The 21,688-nt window shown below is 39.4% G+C and overlaps 2 protein-coding genes across 2 annotated transcripts in view; both read right to left on the bottom strand.

Annotated features, from left to right (window-relative positions):
- Positions 1-230: 230 nt before the first annotated feature.
- Positions 231-18,238, bottom strand: hnrnpl (heterogeneous nuclear ribonucleoprotein L). The gene is made up of 14 exons (XM_061703449.1): positions 18,145-18,238; positions 17,581-17,699; positions 13,543-13,780; positions 13,099-13,184; positions 11,449-11,545; positions 11,301-11,373; positions 4,008-4,043; positions 3,723-3,791; positions 3,389-3,639; positions 3,180-3,301; positions 2,558-2,759; positions 2,089-2,146; positions 940-1,035; positions 231-825 (listed from the first exon to the last, which is right to left on the bottom strand). The coding sequence occupies exons 1-14, from the start codon at positions 18,226-18,228 to the stop codon at positions 764-766; spliced, it is 1,593 nt and encodes a 530-aa protein (XP_061559433.1). The 5' UTR covers positions 18,229-18,238; the 3' UTR covers positions 231-763.
- Positions 18,239-19,546: 1,308 nt separating this feature from the next.
- Positions 19,547-21,688, bottom strand: part of slc8a2a (solute carrier family 8 member 2a) — a 32,539-nt gene continuing 30,397 nt past the window's right edge. Inside the window, exons 12-13 of the mRNA XM_061702046.1 lie at positions 20,662-20,931; positions 19,547-20,582 (exon numbers count right to left, since the gene is read on the bottom strand). Of these exons, the coding sequence (XP_061558030.1) occupies positions 20,206-20,582; positions 20,662-20,931 (647 nt within the window). The 3' untranslated portion in view covers positions 19,547-20,205. The remainder of the gene's footprint in view (positions 20,583-20,661; positions 20,932-21,688) is intronic.

Below are 21,688 nucleotides of genomic sequence, written 5' to 3'. Positions count from 1 at the left end.
CTTAGCTAGCCAGTCAGTAATATCACTTAAACGCGTGTTGCTTGGAAAGAAGCAAAAAATAAAAAAATAAAAAATAAAAACTAGCACACTTGAGCCTGCTCTTGCTTTGAGCCACAATGCACTTAAATTGCAAGCGCTTCCAATTCATGTTTTAATATTGTCAAGTACTTTGAAGTTCCCGATCCAAAATCCTAGCACATTTCAAACATTGAAACACAACACTAAAAAGCTGTATTGGAGAAGTTTATTACATGTATCATGTATTACTGTACTGCATGGTCACACTTTCCCACTTGGTCCCGGTTCACTGCTGCAAAACTGAACTATCTAGTGTTTCCAGATGCTATATTTATTTCCAAGGTGTTAACATGAATTCAAAACTGATCATTTGCTGTAGTCCAACAACCAACCAAATGACAACAACATTTTTTGTTTTTGTTTTTCGTAACAGAAAACTGCAATTTAATCACTACCCAGTTTGCTAATAAATACCTTACGTGGACATTTATCTTTCAACGTGCATTCCATCTTTATTTGAAAACAAAAGGCTGGATTTACATAGAAATATTTTAGATTGTGGGCTTGGTAATATATATCTAAAAGAAAAGAAATACTGTAATCACTTAAAAAATAATATAGTAAAGCACAGCAATCCTATTTGTGTCAACGGTGAGTGAATACTTTTAATGGGACATAAGAACAGAACTACATTATAGTTTATGCAAAGAAATAAAATGTGACACGTTGTTTAAAGGGGATGTATTTAGCTGCTGGCATGGTGAGTGGTTGAGAAACACAACTTCAGAGTGTAAGGATAAGGTCCACCTAGAAAAAAGGGTGGGGGTGGGTGGGGGGGGAGACATTGTACACATACATACATTGTGAAAGTTCAGACAATTAAAGTAACATTTGGGAATTGCAATTTTTGTGAATACTTACTGGGGTTTTTCATCTGGTGATGGTTCATCATTGCCAGGGCTTCCATGGCATCATTAATGGATTCCCACTCGAGCAAGCCTGATGAACTTCGCTCACCTGTCGTGCCACACGAGACAAATGTTTACCTTGAAATACCAAATGGTTGTCATTTCTTTGGTAGTTATGTATACTGTATTGTGGCAATTGAGGCACATCCACTATTAGGCAGTCAATTATACGAAAACAATTAAGGTTGGTAAAGTTACCAAGGTAAAATGAGTACAAGCCTAATAATAATAATTATATATATTTTTTTAAAATACTGTAATACTGTACAATGCTTTTTATTCCTTTGGATTTATGTTTGACATGATATTGAGGATGTTTTGTTTCCAGAACTTTGGGTGTAGATAAGCTCATAATGGTATCAATCCCTTCAAGAATGTACAATATTGTCACGGTCAGGCGGAATCCTAGCATCTCTGAAACCATTTTTCAGGAAATAATAAAAGTGGCATATTTTGAGTTATTAAACGTCTCGTTCTGGAGAGCAAGCATTTTCAACGCGTAAATAGTTAATAATTGGTTAAAAAAAAAAAGAACAGACCCACGTGAAGACTACCAACCGTATCAATTTGGATTAAGAGGGTGACACCCAACAGCGACTATATCCAAATTCTAATTTTAGTAAATAGTGTCGTTTGTGTTACTCATCAGTATGATACGACATATTCGTGACAACAGCATTCCAGAGAGCTAAAACAAACGTGTCTCAAGGTGGAAGTTTCTGAAAACACCAGCATTATTTCCATGTAAACACTGAAAGCTATCTTTTATAAAATGGAGGATGCGTGAATCACGCACTCATTCGTGAATGTTGGAACAGAGGCTGTTGCATGTTTGTGTGTCACTCAAGGTAATAAGCTCGATTACGCTTCTTCCCCAGCAAAGTGTGCATTTACTGTGAACACCAGACATATACTCCCACAACTCAAATTCTCAACCTAAATATATGCCGTTGAGTTCATGTACAGTATTAAAATCTGATTTTGGATGACACGGAGAACAACCAGCTGTTGTCAACAGCTGGTTGTTCTCCGTGTCATCCAAAATCAGATTTGTTGCAGTTAATGCATGACAAAACATCTTAGACGAATGCCAATTACTCACTCTTCCCACTGAAAAGCTTCACACTTGAAGGGCTCTTAATTCCCAATTCATCGCAGACCTAGAAGGAAAACACGGCTCAGATATAATGACAATGCTGACGATATTCAAGCTACAGTGGATACAAAAGGTTTACACAAACCTGTTCAAATGCCAGGTTTGTGACATAAAAAAAAAATGAGCCCAAGTCATTTTAAACCTTCTAAACTACTAACATGAGCTAAAAGCCAAAGGTGCTGCAACAAAGTAACAGTTTGAGGGTGTGGATAATTATGCGTTTTATTTGTTTTTAAATTTCCCCTTTAAAAGATTTCAGTTTATTCTTGTTTCAGGTTATAGGCTACAAACGTGGAAAAAAGTTTTTCAATTTATCTTGGTAATTTTTATTTATTTTAAACAAAAACCTGGCATTTGATCAGGGGTGTGGAGACATTTTATATATGCACTGTAAAAGTTTTGTGGCTTTTCTGACCTGGTTGAAGATCTCCTCAGAGATGTCAGGCTGTGCATTAAAAAAATGTAGGACATTTGTGGGGTGCTGGATTCGGTTCTTGGCTGCCTGCTCTGGTGAGGTGAAGCGGTTGTTACGAGAACCATGGAAGTCTTTGAAGCTGCTGCTGTTGTCTTCTAACTGGTAGCTCTGTCCTGGTACTATAGCCTGCTGCTTGGACACACTACACCATGGAAAGACAAGAGGTTTGTGTCTGGAATTTGATAATAGTAATGATCATGGATTTTTTCTGTTTTTAATGCCGATGCAATTCCAATATTTGAATCAGAATGTCTTTACTGTAATTGCATTAAATAACTTTTGGGTCACTTAACAAAACAATAAAACATGAATTATAGAAAATTCGGCAAAAATCGGGCCAATTTTGTTGTTGATTGTCTTTTGTTTGTTTTAATGTCATTATCTTTATCTTATTTAGTAATGTGTAAATGTCTAAGAAAAAAATGACAAAAATTGGCCTATTTGAAAAGGACTAATATCGGCTGATTAGATCGGCCGGCTGATTGATTAATCGGTAGGACTGTAGTAAAGACTCATTTTTAAAAAAAAAAAGGATGAAACATTTTAAGACTACTGCCCTTACCAGACATTGAGTTTTTGTCCAAAAAGGAAGTTGTTGTTAAGATGAGAGATGGCCCTGTCCACAGAATAGCAGTCACCCATCTCGACCATTGCGGCTCCGGGTTTGCTCTTCATAAACTTAATCTACAGGAATAAGAATATGCAGTTGAAAACATACCAATGAATTCCCTTCAAACAAATCCTTAGGAGGAGCACTTTTATTTCTCTCACCCTCTCCACATTGCCATAGAGGCAGAAGATGTTAAAGACCTTGTCAGCATTGATCTTTGAGGGCTCAAGACCATATACCATAAGTACGGGCGAGTCGGCATGGGGGCCGTACTCGGGGAGTGGCGGCCCATATCCAGCACCGTAGCGCTGATTACCACGACCACGTCCCCCTATACTTGGCCCCATTCGGTGGGGAGGAGGCGGCCCATAGCTGTCATCACTGTATCCGTGATAGCCTCCCTGAGGGCCACCTTTATCATAAGTAGGGGGGAAATCAACATCATCAGTATTCATAATTTGCCTATCATCTTGAAATTGTTTTCTGGATTTATACCATAATCAGGTGGGTGGTCCCCAAGAAGAGCAGGCTGTCTCTGGCGTTTGTTTGAGTTTCCATTAGGATCTACATAAGGTACAATCATAAATGCCTATGAAAATGTTTTTTGATGAGGTATCATGCTGGTAAATGAGTGGTGACTTTGTGTTACGGGATGTAAGGTGATTGACATGCAACAGAAGGAGCTTGAGTCTTAAACATTGATTAAAGGTATGATTTCGTAACCCAATTCATGACATAATGGAGATTTGTTCCTGCCATTCTAATAAAACGCAAACACACCTTGTGAACTGTTCCAATTGCCTTCACCATCAGCATCTGTGCAGGTACACAGATACATGTCAAATCAAAAGTTGCAACTGGAAAAAACATACATTTGATAATGTTACAGTTTCTCGACAGCGCTGACAATTACATTGTAATTAAAACAAAATCAAATTACTGCTATGCAACAGTTTGCATAACAAAACAATCAATATGATCAAAAAACAAATTTCCAGTATGCAGCAGTTTAATGATGTGATCTTATGAGGATCTCATTTACTCTAAGCACAATACAGCAGTCATTTGCAGTTCCAATTTGTTCTATGACATCAAAATTATTTCTTTTAACACGATTCATTGAAAAATAAAGGTTAATCCTCTCTTGCAATCACAATTATGATTCCACCATATTACCTAATCCAACTAGAGCTCCAGTGCCATGAAAAAGTATATGCCCCTTTCGCAAAGTTTTTTCTTTTTTGCAGCTTCCCCACTTTGTCTAACATTGCCAAACAAATGTAAATAGCATACAACGATAACCCAAGAAAACATAAAATGTTTGTAAATGGTTAATTTAATTAAGAGGGGGGGGCGACGACATTCAAAGCTTCCTAGCTCACTGTCAAAAACAGCCCCATAAACCTAATAACTGGTTGGGCTACCCTCAGCAACAACAACTGAAATTAAGTGCTTTCTATAACTGGCAATGAGTCATCTCTGTGGAGATATTCTTGGTTTGATTAGTTCCCCCCCCCCCAAATCATAATTTAAAAACGTTTGTTAACTTGGTTTATCTTTGTCTGGTATGTACATTTGTTTGAAGATCTTAAACAAAGTGGAGAAACTGAAATAAATATATAAGCCTGAGACGGGGGCAGTACTTTTTAACGCCACAGTCTATCAGTTTTATTCAAATAATATTACAGTTGTTAAATGTCTTAAACATCCACATGGTAGTCTCTTAATTCTGCCAGTTTGTCAGTTTATTACCGCTATCAGCTATTACTTTGCAACAGCACTGAGTAAACAACAGCAAGTTTGATTTTGGTACAAAGTAACTGTCAGTTTTTAACCAATACATCAACTTATCATTTAGCAGTACTTACAGGACCATACATGAAGTATTGGACACAGTGGGCAGTAGGGGGCAGTCTTCAGCAAGGATATTACCCTCAAAGGACAACTCATTCTCCATTTCTTTTTTTCTTCTTCTTTTCTTCCTTCTTTGCATCCCCACCACCATAGATAAGTACATCCACAAATCCATGCTTGGTTTGTGCTTGCTGCCATTTGATTTTTCATTTTATTTTTTCAAAGTTGCTATGACAAGCATTTCCGGCTTACCGTGCAGACCACAAAGCAGGATTAGTGCATCATTTGAGAGTGGGCTGTCTGTCCATAGACACACTGAGCCAAACCTGCATCACACGGGAGGTGTTAAAGGCATCACTGTGGGCCAGTGCAGAAAAAAAATGGAAAATGAAACAACAGAACAGCACAGATAGAAGGGAAACGGGTGGGAAGGTAAAGGGAAAAACAGAATACCAGTCCAAAAATGCAGCGCTTTGGAAGAGGCTTTTTGTAATCTGTTTGCATCTGTACTTGTATGCTTGCTGAATGTTTCATGCTCGTGTCTTCATGGGCCCCCCCCGTGGATATTTCTTCTCGTGTAAAATTGGGCACGGAAATATTGCTGGCTTTGATTTGGTTTAATGGCGGTTGGTCACTTGTAGAAAAAGAGAAGAGGCATCTAGTGCTTGACAGTATATCTGCATGATGATGTGCTGTGATGGCAGTTCCGCACTGTATGCAGCCGTGGATATTCAGCTTGTTGTAGTGTCATGTGTTCGCACAGGAAGGTGGAGGCATGCTGTATTATTGTTGCAACGAGAGAAGGGTCTCTTTTTCCTGATGTCTGCTGCAGTATGTGTTGTCATCTGTTCCCTTGTCAGCTGAGTGTCTGACAATTCCTCTGTGGATCCCTGTGGTAGTGTTACAGAAGGAATAGCCCAAGGGCCCCAGGGCTAGGAAGTGTGGCCGACAACAACCTGCCCAGACCATCAATGTGCTATGACAAAAGTGGTTGCTCCTCAAGGATCTGGAGATGTGCTGTACTGGTAAACAGGTGGTGGTGGATGCTTATCAACGTATCAAGATGGGTCTGTGTTGGGTATAGGTGTCTGCGTGGCCTTTGAATATTTGTCCCTCAAAATGAAAGGGTGATTGTCCATCACCCCAAAAAATAAAATGGATCCCCTTGTCAGTCCCTTGTAGTGGAGAAAGAGATGTCGATGAACTTGATATGAGGAAGTACTGCGTTGAGGTTGTGTTCCAGTGTTTGTTGTCCCACTGTGTCCGATGTGTCCCGAAGAGTAGATTTACATTAGTTATGGCTTTGGGTGCTGTTCTATTGTTGCTGTCGAAGTTGTTGTGTCTTTGGCAGCATGTGTCTGCTTGGAAAATTAGGTAAGCCTGTATATGGGTTTGCATGGCCAGGACACAAGGAGTACCTCTGGTTTAAAAGGCAGCTGAAATGTAATAGAACACTTCTCCCAACTGGACATCTCACAAAGTGGCAAGTTTGTTTTTTAATTTTTTTCCCCCAGCCAACCTTGCTTGATTGTAACCTGTTTTGGGAGTGTACCGACTAAAAAAGGAACAAATATGCAGTCCCCTCCAAAAGTATTGGAACGGCAAGGTCAATTCCTTTGTTGTATACTGAAGTCATTTGGGTTTCAGATCAAAAGATGAATATGAGACAAAAGTTCAGAATTCCAGCTTTTATTTCATGGTATTTACATCTGGATGTGTTAAACAACTCATGACAGATCACCTTTTGTTTGAAGCCAGCCACTTTTTAAGTGACCAAAAGTATTGGAACGTGACTGATGGGTGTTTCTAGTTGCTCAGGTGTTGCCTTTACATTGATTGCTTAAACGTTAGATAGTGCTTTGTTTTAGACAATGTGTTTCGCCTGTGAAAACTGCATTTGCTGTTAAGCAAACACGAAGACCAGATGTATATGGGAGAAAAGCAAACCATTTTGAAGCCGAGAGAAGAGGGAAAATCGATCAAAGCTATTGCACATAGGGTTGGGCATCGTTTGAATTTGAACGATTGCGATTCCAAACGATTCTCGATTCCAAATCTTTTAGAGGGCTGGGTCAAAAAAGTTTGCATGTTTTAAATAAAGGGTGTCCAAATTATAAACATCCATTTTCTTAGCAGCCCGCACAATAGATTCAAATGAACATTTGACTCGGGGTTCTTTATAACCAGAATCAATATCAAACCTATGACCCAATTGACTTAATAATCAATTAATATTTCAGCTAAAAGTTTAATATAGGATTGTTAAAATCATTATTTGGGACTATTTTATCACGTCAAATGGTTTATATGTGCAAGTTTTAACTTGACTTCCTGTTTTAAGCTTGTAGCATTATATTTTGAAGGGCACGCACCGGAATGCAGCATTTTGGCACAAAAGGTAACCACACCGCACCTGTGATTTATTTTATTTTTAAATGCTATAAAACATTGACTCCTTTCCTTACCCACCGATGCGGTACAAGGTTAGCGTTTGTGTTTCTGTGAGATGTTTATGTGAATTTTGTTCCAATTTATTGTGATGTAAAGTTGCTACGGTGAAGTTTTAGCTCAATGTTAAGCATTTTTTTTCCCGGCTCTTACTTGGTTCGAAGACTAAAATAAACGTTAAAAACAGTGCAAATGTGCAACCAACCGTTTACCTTGTTAGCTGTCCCAATGTTGGCATAGATGCGTTTTATTGTTTTCACTCACCCAATTGACAGTTGACCACTGAAGCGCCGCTCGGAGTGGGAGGGAGCATGTCAGACGCTACACATCGAGAAAGCCTCCTTTGCACAATATAATCTTATTTCAAGTGTTGCACTTAGGCGATTGGTCAATAATTTTAACAAAGACACACTTTTGTTCGCCGCCGTTGGGCACATGCACGTCTTGATGCACGTTCTTTGTTGGTTTTCGCCACTTCTTCGGGGTCGGCGGACTAGGCATCGAAACTGGGAACCAAAATTTTTTATTTGGACGATTCCGGGAGACCTAAAAATTTAGTCTTGTTTCCAATCGGTTCTCGGTTCTCGATGCCCAACCCTAATTGCACAAACATTGGGTATAGCCGATACAACAATTTGGAGTGTTCCAAAAAAGAAAAAATACTTGTGTACTGAGTAACAGATATCAAACAGGTCGGCCAAGGGTATCAACAGCAGTTGATGACATAAACATTGTGAGAGCTGTGAAGAAACACCCATAGACAACACTCACTGACATCACTGCCAACCTCCACAAGGCAGCTGTGAAGGTATCACAATCCACTGTTTGAAGACAAGAAATATACAGGCCAAGATGCAACAAGATGCAAACCCCTCATCAGCAAAAACAATGGGAATGCCAGATTGGATTTTGCAAAGAACTAACAGAGATGAGCCACAAAAGCTTAGGAGCAAGGTTTTATGGACTGATGAGACCAAGATTAACATCTACCAAGGTGATAGAAAGGCCATAGTATGGCGAAAGAAAGGATCAACGTATGATCCAAAACACACAAGCTCATCCGTGAAGCATAGTGGAGGTAATGTCATGGCTTGGGCTTGCATGGCTGCTTCTGGAATGGGCTCACTGATTGACTCATTGATAATGTAACGCATGATGGTAGCAGCGGAATTAATTCTGAAGTCTACAAAACCATTTTGTTTGGCAATTTATAGAAAAATTCCCCCAAACTAATTGGGAGACGCTTCATGCAACAAGACAATGACCCAAAACACACTGACAACACAACAAAGGACTTCACCAGGGGAAAAAGTGGAAGGTCATAGACTGGCCAAGTCAATCACCAGACAACCTAATATAGCATCCATGTTACCTTCTGAAGAGGAGACTGAAGGTAGAAACCCCTAGGAACAAAGAACTGAAAGAGGCTACAGTAAAGACCTGGAAAAGCATTTCAAATGAAGAATGCAACAGTCTGGTGAAGTCAAAGGGTCCCAGGCTTGATGAAGTTATTGCAAGTAAGGGTTCTGCCACCAAATATTAAATGTTATTCACTTTAAGTTTATTTAATAATGTCTGTTGCAATACCTTTGCTCACTTGAAAAGTGGGTGGCTTCAAACAAAAGATGCATTGTTTAACATCCATCCATCCATTTTCTGTACTGCTTTATCCTCACCTAGATGTAAATACCATGAAATAAAAGCTGGCATTCTGAACTTTTGTCTCATATTCATATTTTGATCTGAAACCCAAATATCTTCAGTATACAACAGGAAACAAAGGATTTCACCTTGCCGTTTAAATACCTTTGGAGAGGATGGTATGGAGCTGCTGCTACCTTAACTTTGATTTAACATCACAACATATAATTTGAACAGTGTCCAGTCTATGTTAAACAAATATCACAGAAAAATAATTCTAAAAATGTCATGTCCTTACTTTTCATATAAAACAGTGCATGTGGAAAAAAAAACGTTTATTGTAGTTTTCATTCATAGAGTTTTTCTCATCTGAGTGAATATGTCGAAAACTAGGTTCTCATGCCTTTTAAGGCCATACTGTAAAACCAATCTGTTGAAGGGAGTTAAATGTATGGGATGCAAAGAACGTGCTAATCAATCAATCATCCTTTATTCATGTAACTTAACAGTATTGATTAGAATGTTTATAACCACTTTAAACAGGCTATTTATTGCAATGCAACATGACAACCACAATCCCTTCACGGTACTGGCCAGTATATAACTTTGTCAAAATGATATATGAACCACATTAAAAAGTAATTTCATGCCATTGTCGTAATATGAACTTCATCCTATGATGCTCATAAAAACATCTAGTGTTACAAACCACGTTCCGTAACAGTACTATAAGGCAGTGGACAGCTGCCAGCAAAATCATTTGTGTAATCGTATTCTATCATGTAGATGGAATGCTAAATTATGCCTGGATCAGACTACAGGATTTTAGCCCCGATATTGGCCTGATTTGCTATTGCGATGATTTCCCAGATCAGGCCAAAAACATATTTTGTCATGAACAACAATACTTCTGTACTGTGACATAATCCACAGCCGACGATTTGGCCCTACGACGCAAAAATATTGGATACCTTCCATGCAGTGTGACATATGAACGACAACCGTCCAACATATGCGTTGACGTCAACCAACAGGATTGCCAATTCCGACCGGCGCCTTGCGGTTGTCAACGTACTTGCTCACCATCGTCAACATGTATTCACACGCACAAACCAATGTTTACCAAAGCATTGTAGTATGAATCGACAGAACGCCGGCATGTTTATGTACAAACGTTAGTGCTAGCACTGGCTAGCTACATAACGTTATGTTGCCTGCTTGCGGGCCGTATTGAAAGTACGTGAACATTACGTCAAGCTCTCATCGAAGAATAGACGGGCCAAAACTTCCTCTGCGCAGCACCCAGTGCCAACAGCAGACGTTTCCTCCCAATTCCCCCGTCCCCATCCCCCCAAACCCAATACATTGCTGCAATCGTTGTTGGTGCCTGCCTGCCCCAACAGTGTTTGATTTGACACCATGATCATGTAGCCCAATGATCGTAAAATACGGGATACAGTTATGTCGTGATAAATGTCATGTTGTGCTGCCGATGTCTGACCGAGATACGACAGAATTTCATGGCAGTAGTCTGATGTGCCATCGTGAGAGACCATTCGTCTTGTAATCTGATCCATGCATTAAGAGATTAATCATAAATCCTTTGTGGCTACAAACTAGACATAAGGTACTGACATCAGACCCCATTTTGTGGGACCCTTAAATGGTGAGTTTCATTCAAGCAATAATAAAATCTCCAATATGTTTGATAGAATGAGCACACTTGCAAGTATTTACTGGACGGGAAAAGGCAGGGATGTTTTGTTGTGCAGCTGTTTCATGCTCTTGAGGGAATGTGGACCTAAGTGGTGAATGGTGTACTTGTGCATGGTACGGTGACTGGAGTGCACTGGTCTGTACTCATGCATTGGACGAAATAATTGGCTGCCAATGAGGTTACTCCTCATGCCCTCACTTTCTGCCTGCTGTGTAGCAAGAAAATGAATAAAACGGTGATTGTACCACAAGAATAATGCCTTGGAACAATAAGGTTGACGAGCTTGTTGAGTGAAAGAACTCGATAATGTGATCGAAGGCAATATTCCCACAGTACAGGGACCTAACATCTAAAACTAGTGGCATGAAAGGTAAAGAGGAAGTAGAAAGGGGAAGGAATGGTGACAAACCTACCTTGGCCACCCAGGTTAGGATTAGTGTAGTCCCATGTGTCCTGGTCATTCTTGAAGACATTTAGGCGTGCTGGCTGTGGATTTTGTCACAAACGAAACACTAATATCACTACTTGTACTAATGATGACATTTCTAGCTTGACACATACCTTGGCATATTCAATCTTCAGTGTGCAGCAACCAGAATAGATGTCTGCCCCATTGAGCGAGGCTTTGGCCCTCTGGGCACTCTGGACTGAGTCAAATGTAGCAAATGTAAGTTAAGGTGATGTTTGAGCACATGAAAATTCTGAGTCACTGACTCAGCAGATAGCAGAAGCTCACTACAAAGGGAAATATGTTTGGTACCTACAAGAAGTGAAAAGTTAATATGTAGAGTCAGACATGCAAACACCAAAGGCATGAAAAAGGTGAACCAAAAAAAAAACAAAAAAACATTGGAGTGGGGGTCTAGGGGGATCCCCCGGGTCCCCGCAGTTTTTAATTTTAACATACATTAAGCAATCTGGAAGACTGAAGAGTACAATAAGGCAAAAATCAACAAATTTTCTTCACGCAGAAAAACATTTATTTACACCGCTCAAGTGCATGTTGATGTACAAATTAAAATTCAAATTAAATTTGCCTCATCTCTTTGCATTTTTGTTTTGGCCTCCAAATTGAGCCAGGTACATTTCCACCTACAGCTGATGCCTGCTGCAAGCTGTGCCACATGAATAGCATCCTCCTCTTTAAGCATTCTGGGAAAGAATTGACTAAAATCATTGTCTGTTTCACTTCATTTTTCACTATTACCAAGTTCAAAGGCTAATTCCAAATGCATCCTCCAGGAAAATAATAAGTACAATATTTTTCTGTTTCTATTGGGCATTTCAGAATTTGAAGTTACTTAATTCTGTGTTGTGACATAATCCCGAACATTGCTCCGTTGCTTTACACATTTAACATTAACAACCGCAAACTAATTAGTTAATTGTAGGCGCGTTTCCTAATTAATACAAGATGTACTAGCGGAGTGGCACTTGTCACCGATGTTACATGCGCGTCGCGGTTCCGCTGGGACCGCAACCAGGGCCACGACTCATATCACCTCAACGCGAAAATACAAAAGACCAGTGCAACAAATACGATACTGGCTGATCTGATGAGCAAAAATGTTGAAACGTAAGAGTAGCAATAGAGGATGTCTCGAGGTGGGTAGAGTAGCCAAACGTATTCACGTAAGAGTACTGTTACTTGACAATAATGTGACTCAAGTAAAAAGTAGTCCTCCCCAAAAAAAATAAAGTAAAAAGTACACAGTGAAATAATTACTCAAGCACTGGGAGATCATGTGACTTTCTTTTGTCGTTTGATTGGTGAACGAGACTTAAACGTCATTAGCGCTTAAATTAGATTGCCACAAAGAGCGCCCAATGCGGAAGTCAAAGTCATAGTCTGCGCACGAAATAGTTGATGAATAAGCAATAATTGAGAAATAATAGTATCGAGCGACATTTATATAATTGTAACGGAGTGAAAGTACTGTTACCGCTAGCTGGGAGCATTCAAGGATTACGAAAAACTCATCGGATCTACACGACTCACGTAAATGGCCTATTTTGAGTTCAAAACAGCGAATTTCGCCAAAAGGCAACTGATTGAGAGTACTTTACAATGTTATGTTGTTATGTTATTGTTATGACCCTTTTTCAAAAGCAGTCAATATGAATCATAAAATATTAAGAAGGATATTGCAGATTTACACAAATGACTACATAAACAATGTCTACAAAAAGAGCATGAATACAAAAGGATATTCAACCATGGCCTGAACACCATTCTTTCTGAAGATGACGATCCGCTGTACAGGACCACAGTTGTTACATACGGTGTACAACACATCCTGTAGAGGTAAAGTTTGGATCATTTTTAAAAAAGCACTCCTGAGTCCTGGCATGCCCAAAGTACCCCTCTAAATTACCACATTGGACCAGAGTGGGAATGATACCCTTATTTTCAATAATGAAAATAATATATTTATTTTATGGCTCAATAACCATACATAAAGCGAAACCGGTTAAATTGTTCATTTTCAAACAAAAAATGTAAAAGAAATTATATAAAAAGCAAGTCTTCATAACTGTCACATAAAAATTTGAATGTAAAAAATGATCAGAGCCCTTTACTGCATTTCAATGTTGTATCTGCAAACTATATTAAACACAACCACTCGTATTACACTGGTTTGAAGTTTAGATTACCGTGGTGATGGGGTAGATGGGATTTATAATGGTGAGTAGCAGCACATTGTTCACACTCCGGGTGTCGTCTGAGTCTCCTGGCCGTGAGATCTTTTGGCTAGTGGAATAGTTGATGAAGGCAGGGTGCCCTGCAATGTAAACCTTGTTCTCAGCTGCATATGTAACAGCACTGGAGGATCCATTCATGTCCTCAAACTCCACCAAGGCCTGGCGCTTCTTGGGCATCATTACCACAGAACTATGGGGGGAGAGTACAATCCATATTGGTTAGAAGCTACAAAATACAACAATCTTGACAGCCATAGTAAAGGGGGTTGACATTGAAATTTAAAAATTTCATTAACCCTAACGAAGCACAAAGACATTTATTTTTCGACTCTAATCCAATAGGTTATTATTCGGGCTGCACGACATTTTGTTTGCGCATTGTCATGTCATGTCAATGTACGTGTGCACAATAGTCACATCGCAGGGTCTGCTGCGATGATAGTGTACTGTGTAGCAGACACGCTCCCGCAACCTGAGGTGCCATGGTGACGCCCCCACAACTTGATAAACTGCATTCTTCCAAGCCACCCTGCTGTGAGACAGTGACTAAAAGGACGCCTGGCGTACGCCTGCTGAACCTTAACCTAATTAGCAGCTTCCCATCAAATCTTGACTCCCATCTTCAAAAGGCTCCTTTCCTTCTTTTGAAGATAGCGACCCTCTCTCCGAGAAGACCAAGCTGGGACAGATCGACAACGGAATGCAAATACAGCAATCAACTATTTGTTTAATATTTAAACATGCAGGGAAGTCATCCCCCACTGGCGTTTGAGAGTACTGCAAACCGTGGCCTTCCATTCAGAGTATTTTTTAACTGAAGATAAAATGTCCATTTTGATATTTCACGAACTCTGCAGAAATATTCCAAATGTATATGTGTGGCAACTTTACAGGTGCAATTGATTTGCCAAGACTAAAGTTTAAACATCCATCCATCCATTTTCTACCCCTTATCCGAGGTCAGGTCGCGGGGGAAGTAGCTTTAGCAGGGACGCCCAGACTTCCCTCTTCCCAGCCACTGCCTTGAGCTCTTCCAGGGGGATCCCGAGGCGTTCCCAGGCCAGCCAAAAGATGTAGTCTGTCAATCCAGAGGCACTGTCCCCGATGTCCACGCAATGTTACAGAGGCGTGTCAACCAGGACAGCCCCACAACATCCAGAGCCTTCAGGAACTCTGGGCGAATCTCATCCACCCCCGGGGACTTGCAACCGAGGAGCTTTTTAACCACCTCGGTGACCTCAACCCCAGAGATAGGGGAGCCCGCCTCAGAGAACCCAGACTCTGCTTCCTCGTGGGAATGCTTGTCGGTGGAATTGAGGAGGTATTCGAAGTATTCTCCCCACCGACTCACAACGTCCCGAGTCGAGGTCAGCAGCGCCCCATCTCCACTATACACAGTGTTGATGGTGCACTGCTTCCCCCTCCTGAGACACCGGATGGTGGTCGAGAATTTCCTCGAAGCTGTACGGAAGTCTTCCTCCATGGCCTCACCTAACTCCTCCCATACCAGACTTTTTGCTTCAGCGACCACCAAATCTGCATTCCGCTTGGCCAGCCGGTACCCATCAGCTGGGTACCGGCTGTTTTGGAACAAGGTTTTATGGAATGGTGAGACCAAGATTAACCTCTACCAAAGTGATGAAAAGGTCAAAGTATGGCGAAAGAAAGGCTCTGCTTATAATCCAAAACACACATCATCATCTGTGAAGCATGGTGGAGGTAATGTCATGGCTTGAGTTTGCATGGCTGCTTCTGGAAGAGGCTCACTAGTGTTTATTGATGATGTAACTCATAATGGTGGCAGCAGAATGAATTCTGAAGTCTACAAAACCATTTTGTCTGGTAATTTACAAAAAAAATGCATCCAAACTAATCGGGAGAAGCATCATGCAACAAGACAAAGACCCAAAACATACTGCCAACACAGCCAAGGACTTCATCAGGGGGAAAAAGTGGAAGGTCTGAGACTGGCCAAATTTGTCTGAATTTCCATATTTTCCACATTTTGTCCAGAACATTACCTTACATTAAAATAGCGTACCCCCAAGCAGCCTTTTTTTCTTCCCTCGTCACGGTGGTCAGACACAGCGCCGTACTGGCCGGTAATGTCGGACACTGTATTTTTTTCTCCCCCAATAGCCAGAACAATCGGTGTTACAGCCATAACGAGTCAGCGTGCAGTAATTTCCGTAACAAAATACGGACGCTCCGTAACATTTGTAAGCTCTGCTTTATGATAAGACCAGAATGTTAAACTAAAAGTATTGGCATGTAATGCAAAATTAGTGTTAGCTTTATTTGTACTTGGAACAAAAACTACATTTGTTCATGTCAAAACATATACAAAAATTAAATGAATTGCTCACAGTCAAAACCTTATCTTCACCAAGTGTAAATCTTGCAGTGGCATTTGTAAATTGGAAAATTAAGATAGTCAAAACTACATTACCAACTGCCACTAAAACGCTGTAAAGATTTATTTTTACAGTCACTGTTCTAGTAGGCTTTTCATTGGTTCGAGGTGACAGTTAAAACACCATTCCAAGCAGATGTAGCTGCAATAAAATAATCTTTTGGATTAGAATTCCGGGTACTCCAGCTTCCTCCTATATTCCCAAACCATGCATATTAAACATTCATAAGACCAAAAAGACCAGATAAATACATATTGTATTGATATTTCATTTCTTTTGTCATTTGTTTAGTATTTGGTAGTTGGATAATCCTAAATTATCCAACTACATTTGGTAGTTGGATAATCCTAAAGTATTTAAAATTAAATAATCAAGTTACATTACTTTAATATTATGGTACATGGATCACTAACTATTTGGGCTAAGAAGAATGTATTCACCATTTGATTCAATTTGTGAATTCCAATTAAAAAAAAATTTGAATTAAGATGTTCACATTCAACTGGAAGCCAATGAATTTACGCATTTTATTCTGACAGGAGCTGGAATGAATCAAGTCATCCGGCCATGTCCTTGTTAGCTTCCAGCGCGTTTTGATTTACTGCGCGCATTTGGACAGTTGCGTATAATATGCAACGCATCATGGAGCCTTCTCCCCTGAGGAAAGAATCTCCCCAGAACGAAGAGTCCCATGAGGAGTAGCTGCACGAATGTTCATGGCAGACTGCAACCACGGCAGATGAATTGGATAGTTATGCAAGATTCATCCAACACATCGTGGCACATGATTGACAAGAGCTACCGCTAACTAGCAGCTAAACTACCTAGCTGGTAGGAGACAAGATGTTGCCAGCCAGCGTGGAGTACATTTTTTTCAGCATTGAAAAGTCCTTAAACAGACTTTTCCCATGGCGAGGGATCATGATGAATAAAGTAAATCATTTTAAACTAACAAAAAAAAGAGTTTAGGCAACTGCTTTTTTCCCCAGAGGGAAAATGTGCAAACAGCCCGATTTGTCTACATTGTGACTAAATCTGCGACCTCAAAAAAACAGCAAACAGGAATTAAAAAGAGGGCTACAGATAGTTTTCAAATAATTCAAATTGGATTTTTCATTTGTTGGATTATTAATTTGGATTAGTACAAGAAGAAAGAGATCAAATTGATTCGATAATCGGTCATTTGCATGGCTGAAACGTCCAGTTGTTCTAGATTCAGGAGAGGGTTCATATAACACTCAGTAAACATTATAAGAGTTATATAAAACAAGGGCAGGTTTATTTATTTTTATTTCATATTATTCTGATTATATTATTTATTTTCAAGGCAACATGTTATTTATTTGTGTTTTTAATTTGAGTTAAAAAGAAGACAATGCCTGCAAATCAAATGTTCAAATTAAGGAGATACAATTTAATTCAATAATCAGTTGTGTTCTACTTTTTGAGAATCATCAGCATGTATGAGTGAGGGCGTACACAAGACAAAAGGTTGGGACTTGGGACCACTGGTGTGGGAAATGTACAACAACACAAAACCTTTTACGTTACGGCATATTTCCTAGAGGATGAATACCTGACGCTTCCAAACTCTTGCAAGGCTTCCACCAAGTCGGTCTCCACAATACCATCAACCAAGCCCCTGATGTGCACCACCGGGGAGGGTAGGGGTTTATGGGGATCATCGTAGCTCTCCTGAAAATAATTCCAGCACAGTGACGCTAGATAAACGACGTGCAATGTGGGGAAATTAGTTCACCAACAAACACGACATGCGAAACTAGGCCCGATGGGAGTCTCTTGAATGGAGCTCGCATTGACGTTAGCATTAGACATTAGCGGTAGACTGTTGATTTAGACGTTAAACCTAGAAAAAAAACAACTGATCTGGTATTTCCGGGTTTTATCAATGTTTTAACATTGCTGCACGTTCTACTAAATTATTTACTTTGCTCAGGAAACGGACTACCTTGAAAATGCTAAAGTGTACGGTTACAATTGTGTTCGCTTAGAATGGCTAGTTTCTTGGCTACCGAAGCCGAGAGTCTGAATTTTCTATATAGTGGCGTCTAAAGGCAGATTTTATGACATAAATAATTGTATTAACAACTAAATAGTGCGACAAGAAGGCTCGCCCGACCGTTGTCATCCCTCCGTCCTCGGTTTTCTGTCGTTTTGTTGCTCTGCCGCCTTCTCCGTAGTATCGGCCCGCAGCGGTAGCCATGTTGTCCTGCCCCTTGTGCTAGATTAATGTTGCATTCACAAGCAATGGGACAATGTAACTTCACGTTTCAAATGAAACGTCATTTCAACGCTGAGGAATTGATGACAGCTTTGAACATTTTCATTGTTCATTCAGTAAAGTAAACGAAACGTTCTCGAACTCTAAATGTTTTGAACATGGGGAATTTTTTTATTATATAGAAACTAGCAGTGTATACATATATTACATTCCACTCGCACAAACTATTAATTACAATACTGTACGGTATGTGTGTTGGTCATTCAAGAATTGGAGGAGACATCCATGAAATTAAAAATAATCCATGCACAAAATACAGACACACCATGCACTTGTGTAAATTATAGTTGTCCTGAGACAAAATGTATACTGTAGCAATGTTTACCCCCAGCTCTTAAGCGCCACCACCCAAATGCTCTTTTTCTTTCAAATAACACAGCCAAAATATGTTATTTGGATATTTTTTTGGGTATGATTTTGTTGATTTGTCTTCCATGTAATTGTTAAAAAAAATTAATCACTGGCACATTTTAAATAGGATGCACTGGTTATGTCTCTCAAGATACATTAAATTCTACTCAAACCTTTTAGCCATCTAGAGGAAGAGGGAAAAAAAGTGAGCTCCATAACTCAGCAAAAATGACATCAAGCTAATTGCTCTGACCATGTGTAGACCTGTATGTTTTTTTTAATTCTATTTTTCACATTTCTTCAGAGTGCATTTTCGGCTCAGTTATCTAAAACGTTGGGCCTCCGATTAAGCATTGCTCACGTAAGCTAACCTTAAAGTAAATACACAACACAAATTAACGTCCTTGCTCATAATAAAGCTCGTTCACGATTGGGTGTGCTGGAGCCTATCCCAGCGGACTCTGAGCGTGAGGCGGGGTATACCCTGAACTGGTCGCCAGCCAGTCGCAGAGCACATATAGACACGGACAACCATTCACACTCACATTCATGCCACCACTGAGTGAGAACTGAACCCACACTGCCCGCACCAAAGTCAGGCGAGTGTACCACTGCACCATCAGTGACGAGAAGATTATTATTATTATTATTATTTATTTTTTTTTTCAAAAAAATGACCTGGGCTATTATTTTAGGAAAGTGACAATATGGTACATACTGCAGTTACGAATATAGAGCAGCCAGTGGAGACAAAAACACACATTCAATTTCCAATTATAACATAAAATAAATTATATTGTAGTTTTGTCTATATCAGAACATTTACAATACATTACAAATACAGTACATGAAACTACAGTTTACAAAAACAAAACAAAAAATAGCTGCAATTTTCAGGTTGAATTATCATTTTAAAACAGTCAGACTGACAGTGCATGTCTTTGTCATTGTGCAGCTTAAAATGAATGTATTGTCATTGTAAGTATACGATTGATTATTCTGGACATGTAGTGTGTTGAGTAATATCAAATTGGATTGATTTGTGCCACAAACAAAGGTCCATGTTGCTTTGAGAAACACATTTTTTATATACTCCATGTTAGCAGTTCATCAAAAAAATATCAATGTAATTACACAGGTCAGCATTTATACCTGGCCTTTTTATATATACTATAACAAGTTAAATCCATCATATACTGTAGTTGATGACAAAAATCAAATACAGCGGTGTCCTGACATAATGAAGTCAAGCAAATTACAAAGCAGAGGGGTGGTATAAAGTTTTTTTTTTAAAGACATTCACAATTTCGTCTTGGTATACGTAATGAACGCTGTATGCTATTTAGTTTACTGACTGCTCAATGCTAAGAAAATAAATTCTTGCTGCAGTGGATATGCAGATTTACATGTCCAAGTGTGTTATACCATGGCCAAAGTTTGTCAAGTGATGATGGGTCTTCTCAAAATTACTAATCAGTTCTTTCCAAAAGAATACTGTACTGTAAAACTGTATATCTTTGTTTAATTACTGTCCCCAAACATGTATTCTCAGAAGCCTTTTATATGGCAGTAGGCTTCCAAACTAGAGAAGAGAACGTAAAGGAACCAGAGTCCAAAGAGAATCAGTGATGTCAGGATTTTGGGGATCCGTGGGCCTCCCAGTTCACCACCTATAGAGGGCCTACGGCGGATCATCAACACTCCCATTGTGAAGAAGGCAAAAATGGTGAAGAGTGTGACTGAGAACGCCAGTGAGCCAACATCCACACGAAAAACTTGACCTTTTACTTCCCAATAAATGGCAGCCAGAGACCACGCTACACCAATACCTAAGAAGACATTCACTGCATTGCTTCCAGTTACATTTCCCACTGATGCATCGGCATATTGGTCCTGGATTGCAGCCACTTTACTGGCAAAGGTATCTGTGAATTAAAGGTTCAGTATTGCATAGACTGAACATTCAATATTAAGATGAAAATATATCGACGAGATAATACTTACCAGGAACTGAAGTCCCTAGGGCTACAAATACCACTGCGGTGACAGTGTCTCTCAAGCCAACTGTGCAGCCGAAATGAGATGCAAGATCTCCGATAATGGCTGTTAACATACCAATGACACATATTGACACTATGAAACATGCCCAGCCATTCCAGTATTCAGTTGGCGGGACACAAGCAAAGAGAATCTTCCAAAATATGCACAATATGTGCATGAAATAGTCAAAGCAGTTCGGCATTGGCTGATCTTGTCCCTCATCATCTCTGTCACCTGTTTAAAAAAAAGAAGGGAAAAAAAAAGTGTCATCCTACACAATTTGAGAAGCAGATAGCGCTTAAACATCAAAGGCAGGTTATTTTACTGTGTGACCCAGTAAGCCCCAAACTGATAGCAAACTACAGTGAACGCAAACTCAGACTTTTACCTAAAATTTAATGGAAAACATGGTCCAAAAGTCAAACAAGAATCCAGAAGCCAAAGGACAGTAGGCCAAAAAGATGACAAAAAAAGCTGCAATGTCTCACAATCATCATTTGTTAAAGTGTTTTATTGAATGCTTTTTGTGTTCACTTTTGCTATTTGTGTGTATATAATATTTTCACAGGGATATCAGTTATGTTTTAAATCAAGCCTAATGAATTTTGTTAACCTTGGGTAATTAAACATGTTTGCCCCCTAACCGCAACATTCCACACTCTATACATTATTTTAGGATTTTACTTAATGCAATATTATATATGTACAGGACTCTTCTATAATGATATTTAGTGTTTTTAACTTTTACATTGTTTTTCTAATGCCTGTCTTACTCAGTTTATACTCTACAATATATTATGGAAGTTATTCATGGCTGTATTGCATATAACATTGTGATTTTACAAATTAGGCAATTGCAAGCTAGGGAAAATACAGTTGAAACCAGATGTTTACATCCAGTATATATCTGTCTGACATGAAATCGTACTAAACCTTTCTGTTTGCTTTTTCAGGTGTGCCTATACATTTTCAGTAGGCTTGAGATCAGGGC

The sequence above is a fragment of the Phycodurus eques genome, chromosome 17 (genome assembly GCF_024500275.1).
Source record: "Phycodurus eques isolate BA_2022a chromosome 17, UOR_Pequ_1.1, whole genome shotgun sequence".
Classification (NCBI taxonomy): domain Eukaryota; kingdom Metazoa; phylum Chordata; class Actinopteri; order Syngnathiformes; family Syngnathidae; genus Phycodurus; species Phycodurus eques.
This window is presented reverse-complemented; position numbering and strand designations above follow the sequence as displayed.

Bases quoted from the DNA above. Each gene is read 5' to 3' on its own strand.
- hnrnpl (XM_061703449.1), bottom strand. From the start codon at position 18,228: ATGGCTACCGCTGCGGGCCGATACTACGGAGAAGGCGGCAGAGCAACA. The intron at 4,044-11,300 runs GTAGGTTTGTCA...GTACCTGCACAG, and splicing joins TCCTAACCTGGGTGGCCAAG to ATGCTGATGGTGAAGGCAAT. The intron at 2,760-3,179 runs GTAAGGGCAGTA...TCCATGGTGTAG, and splicing joins GGACAAAAACTCAATGTCTG to TGTGTCCAAGCAGCAGGCTA.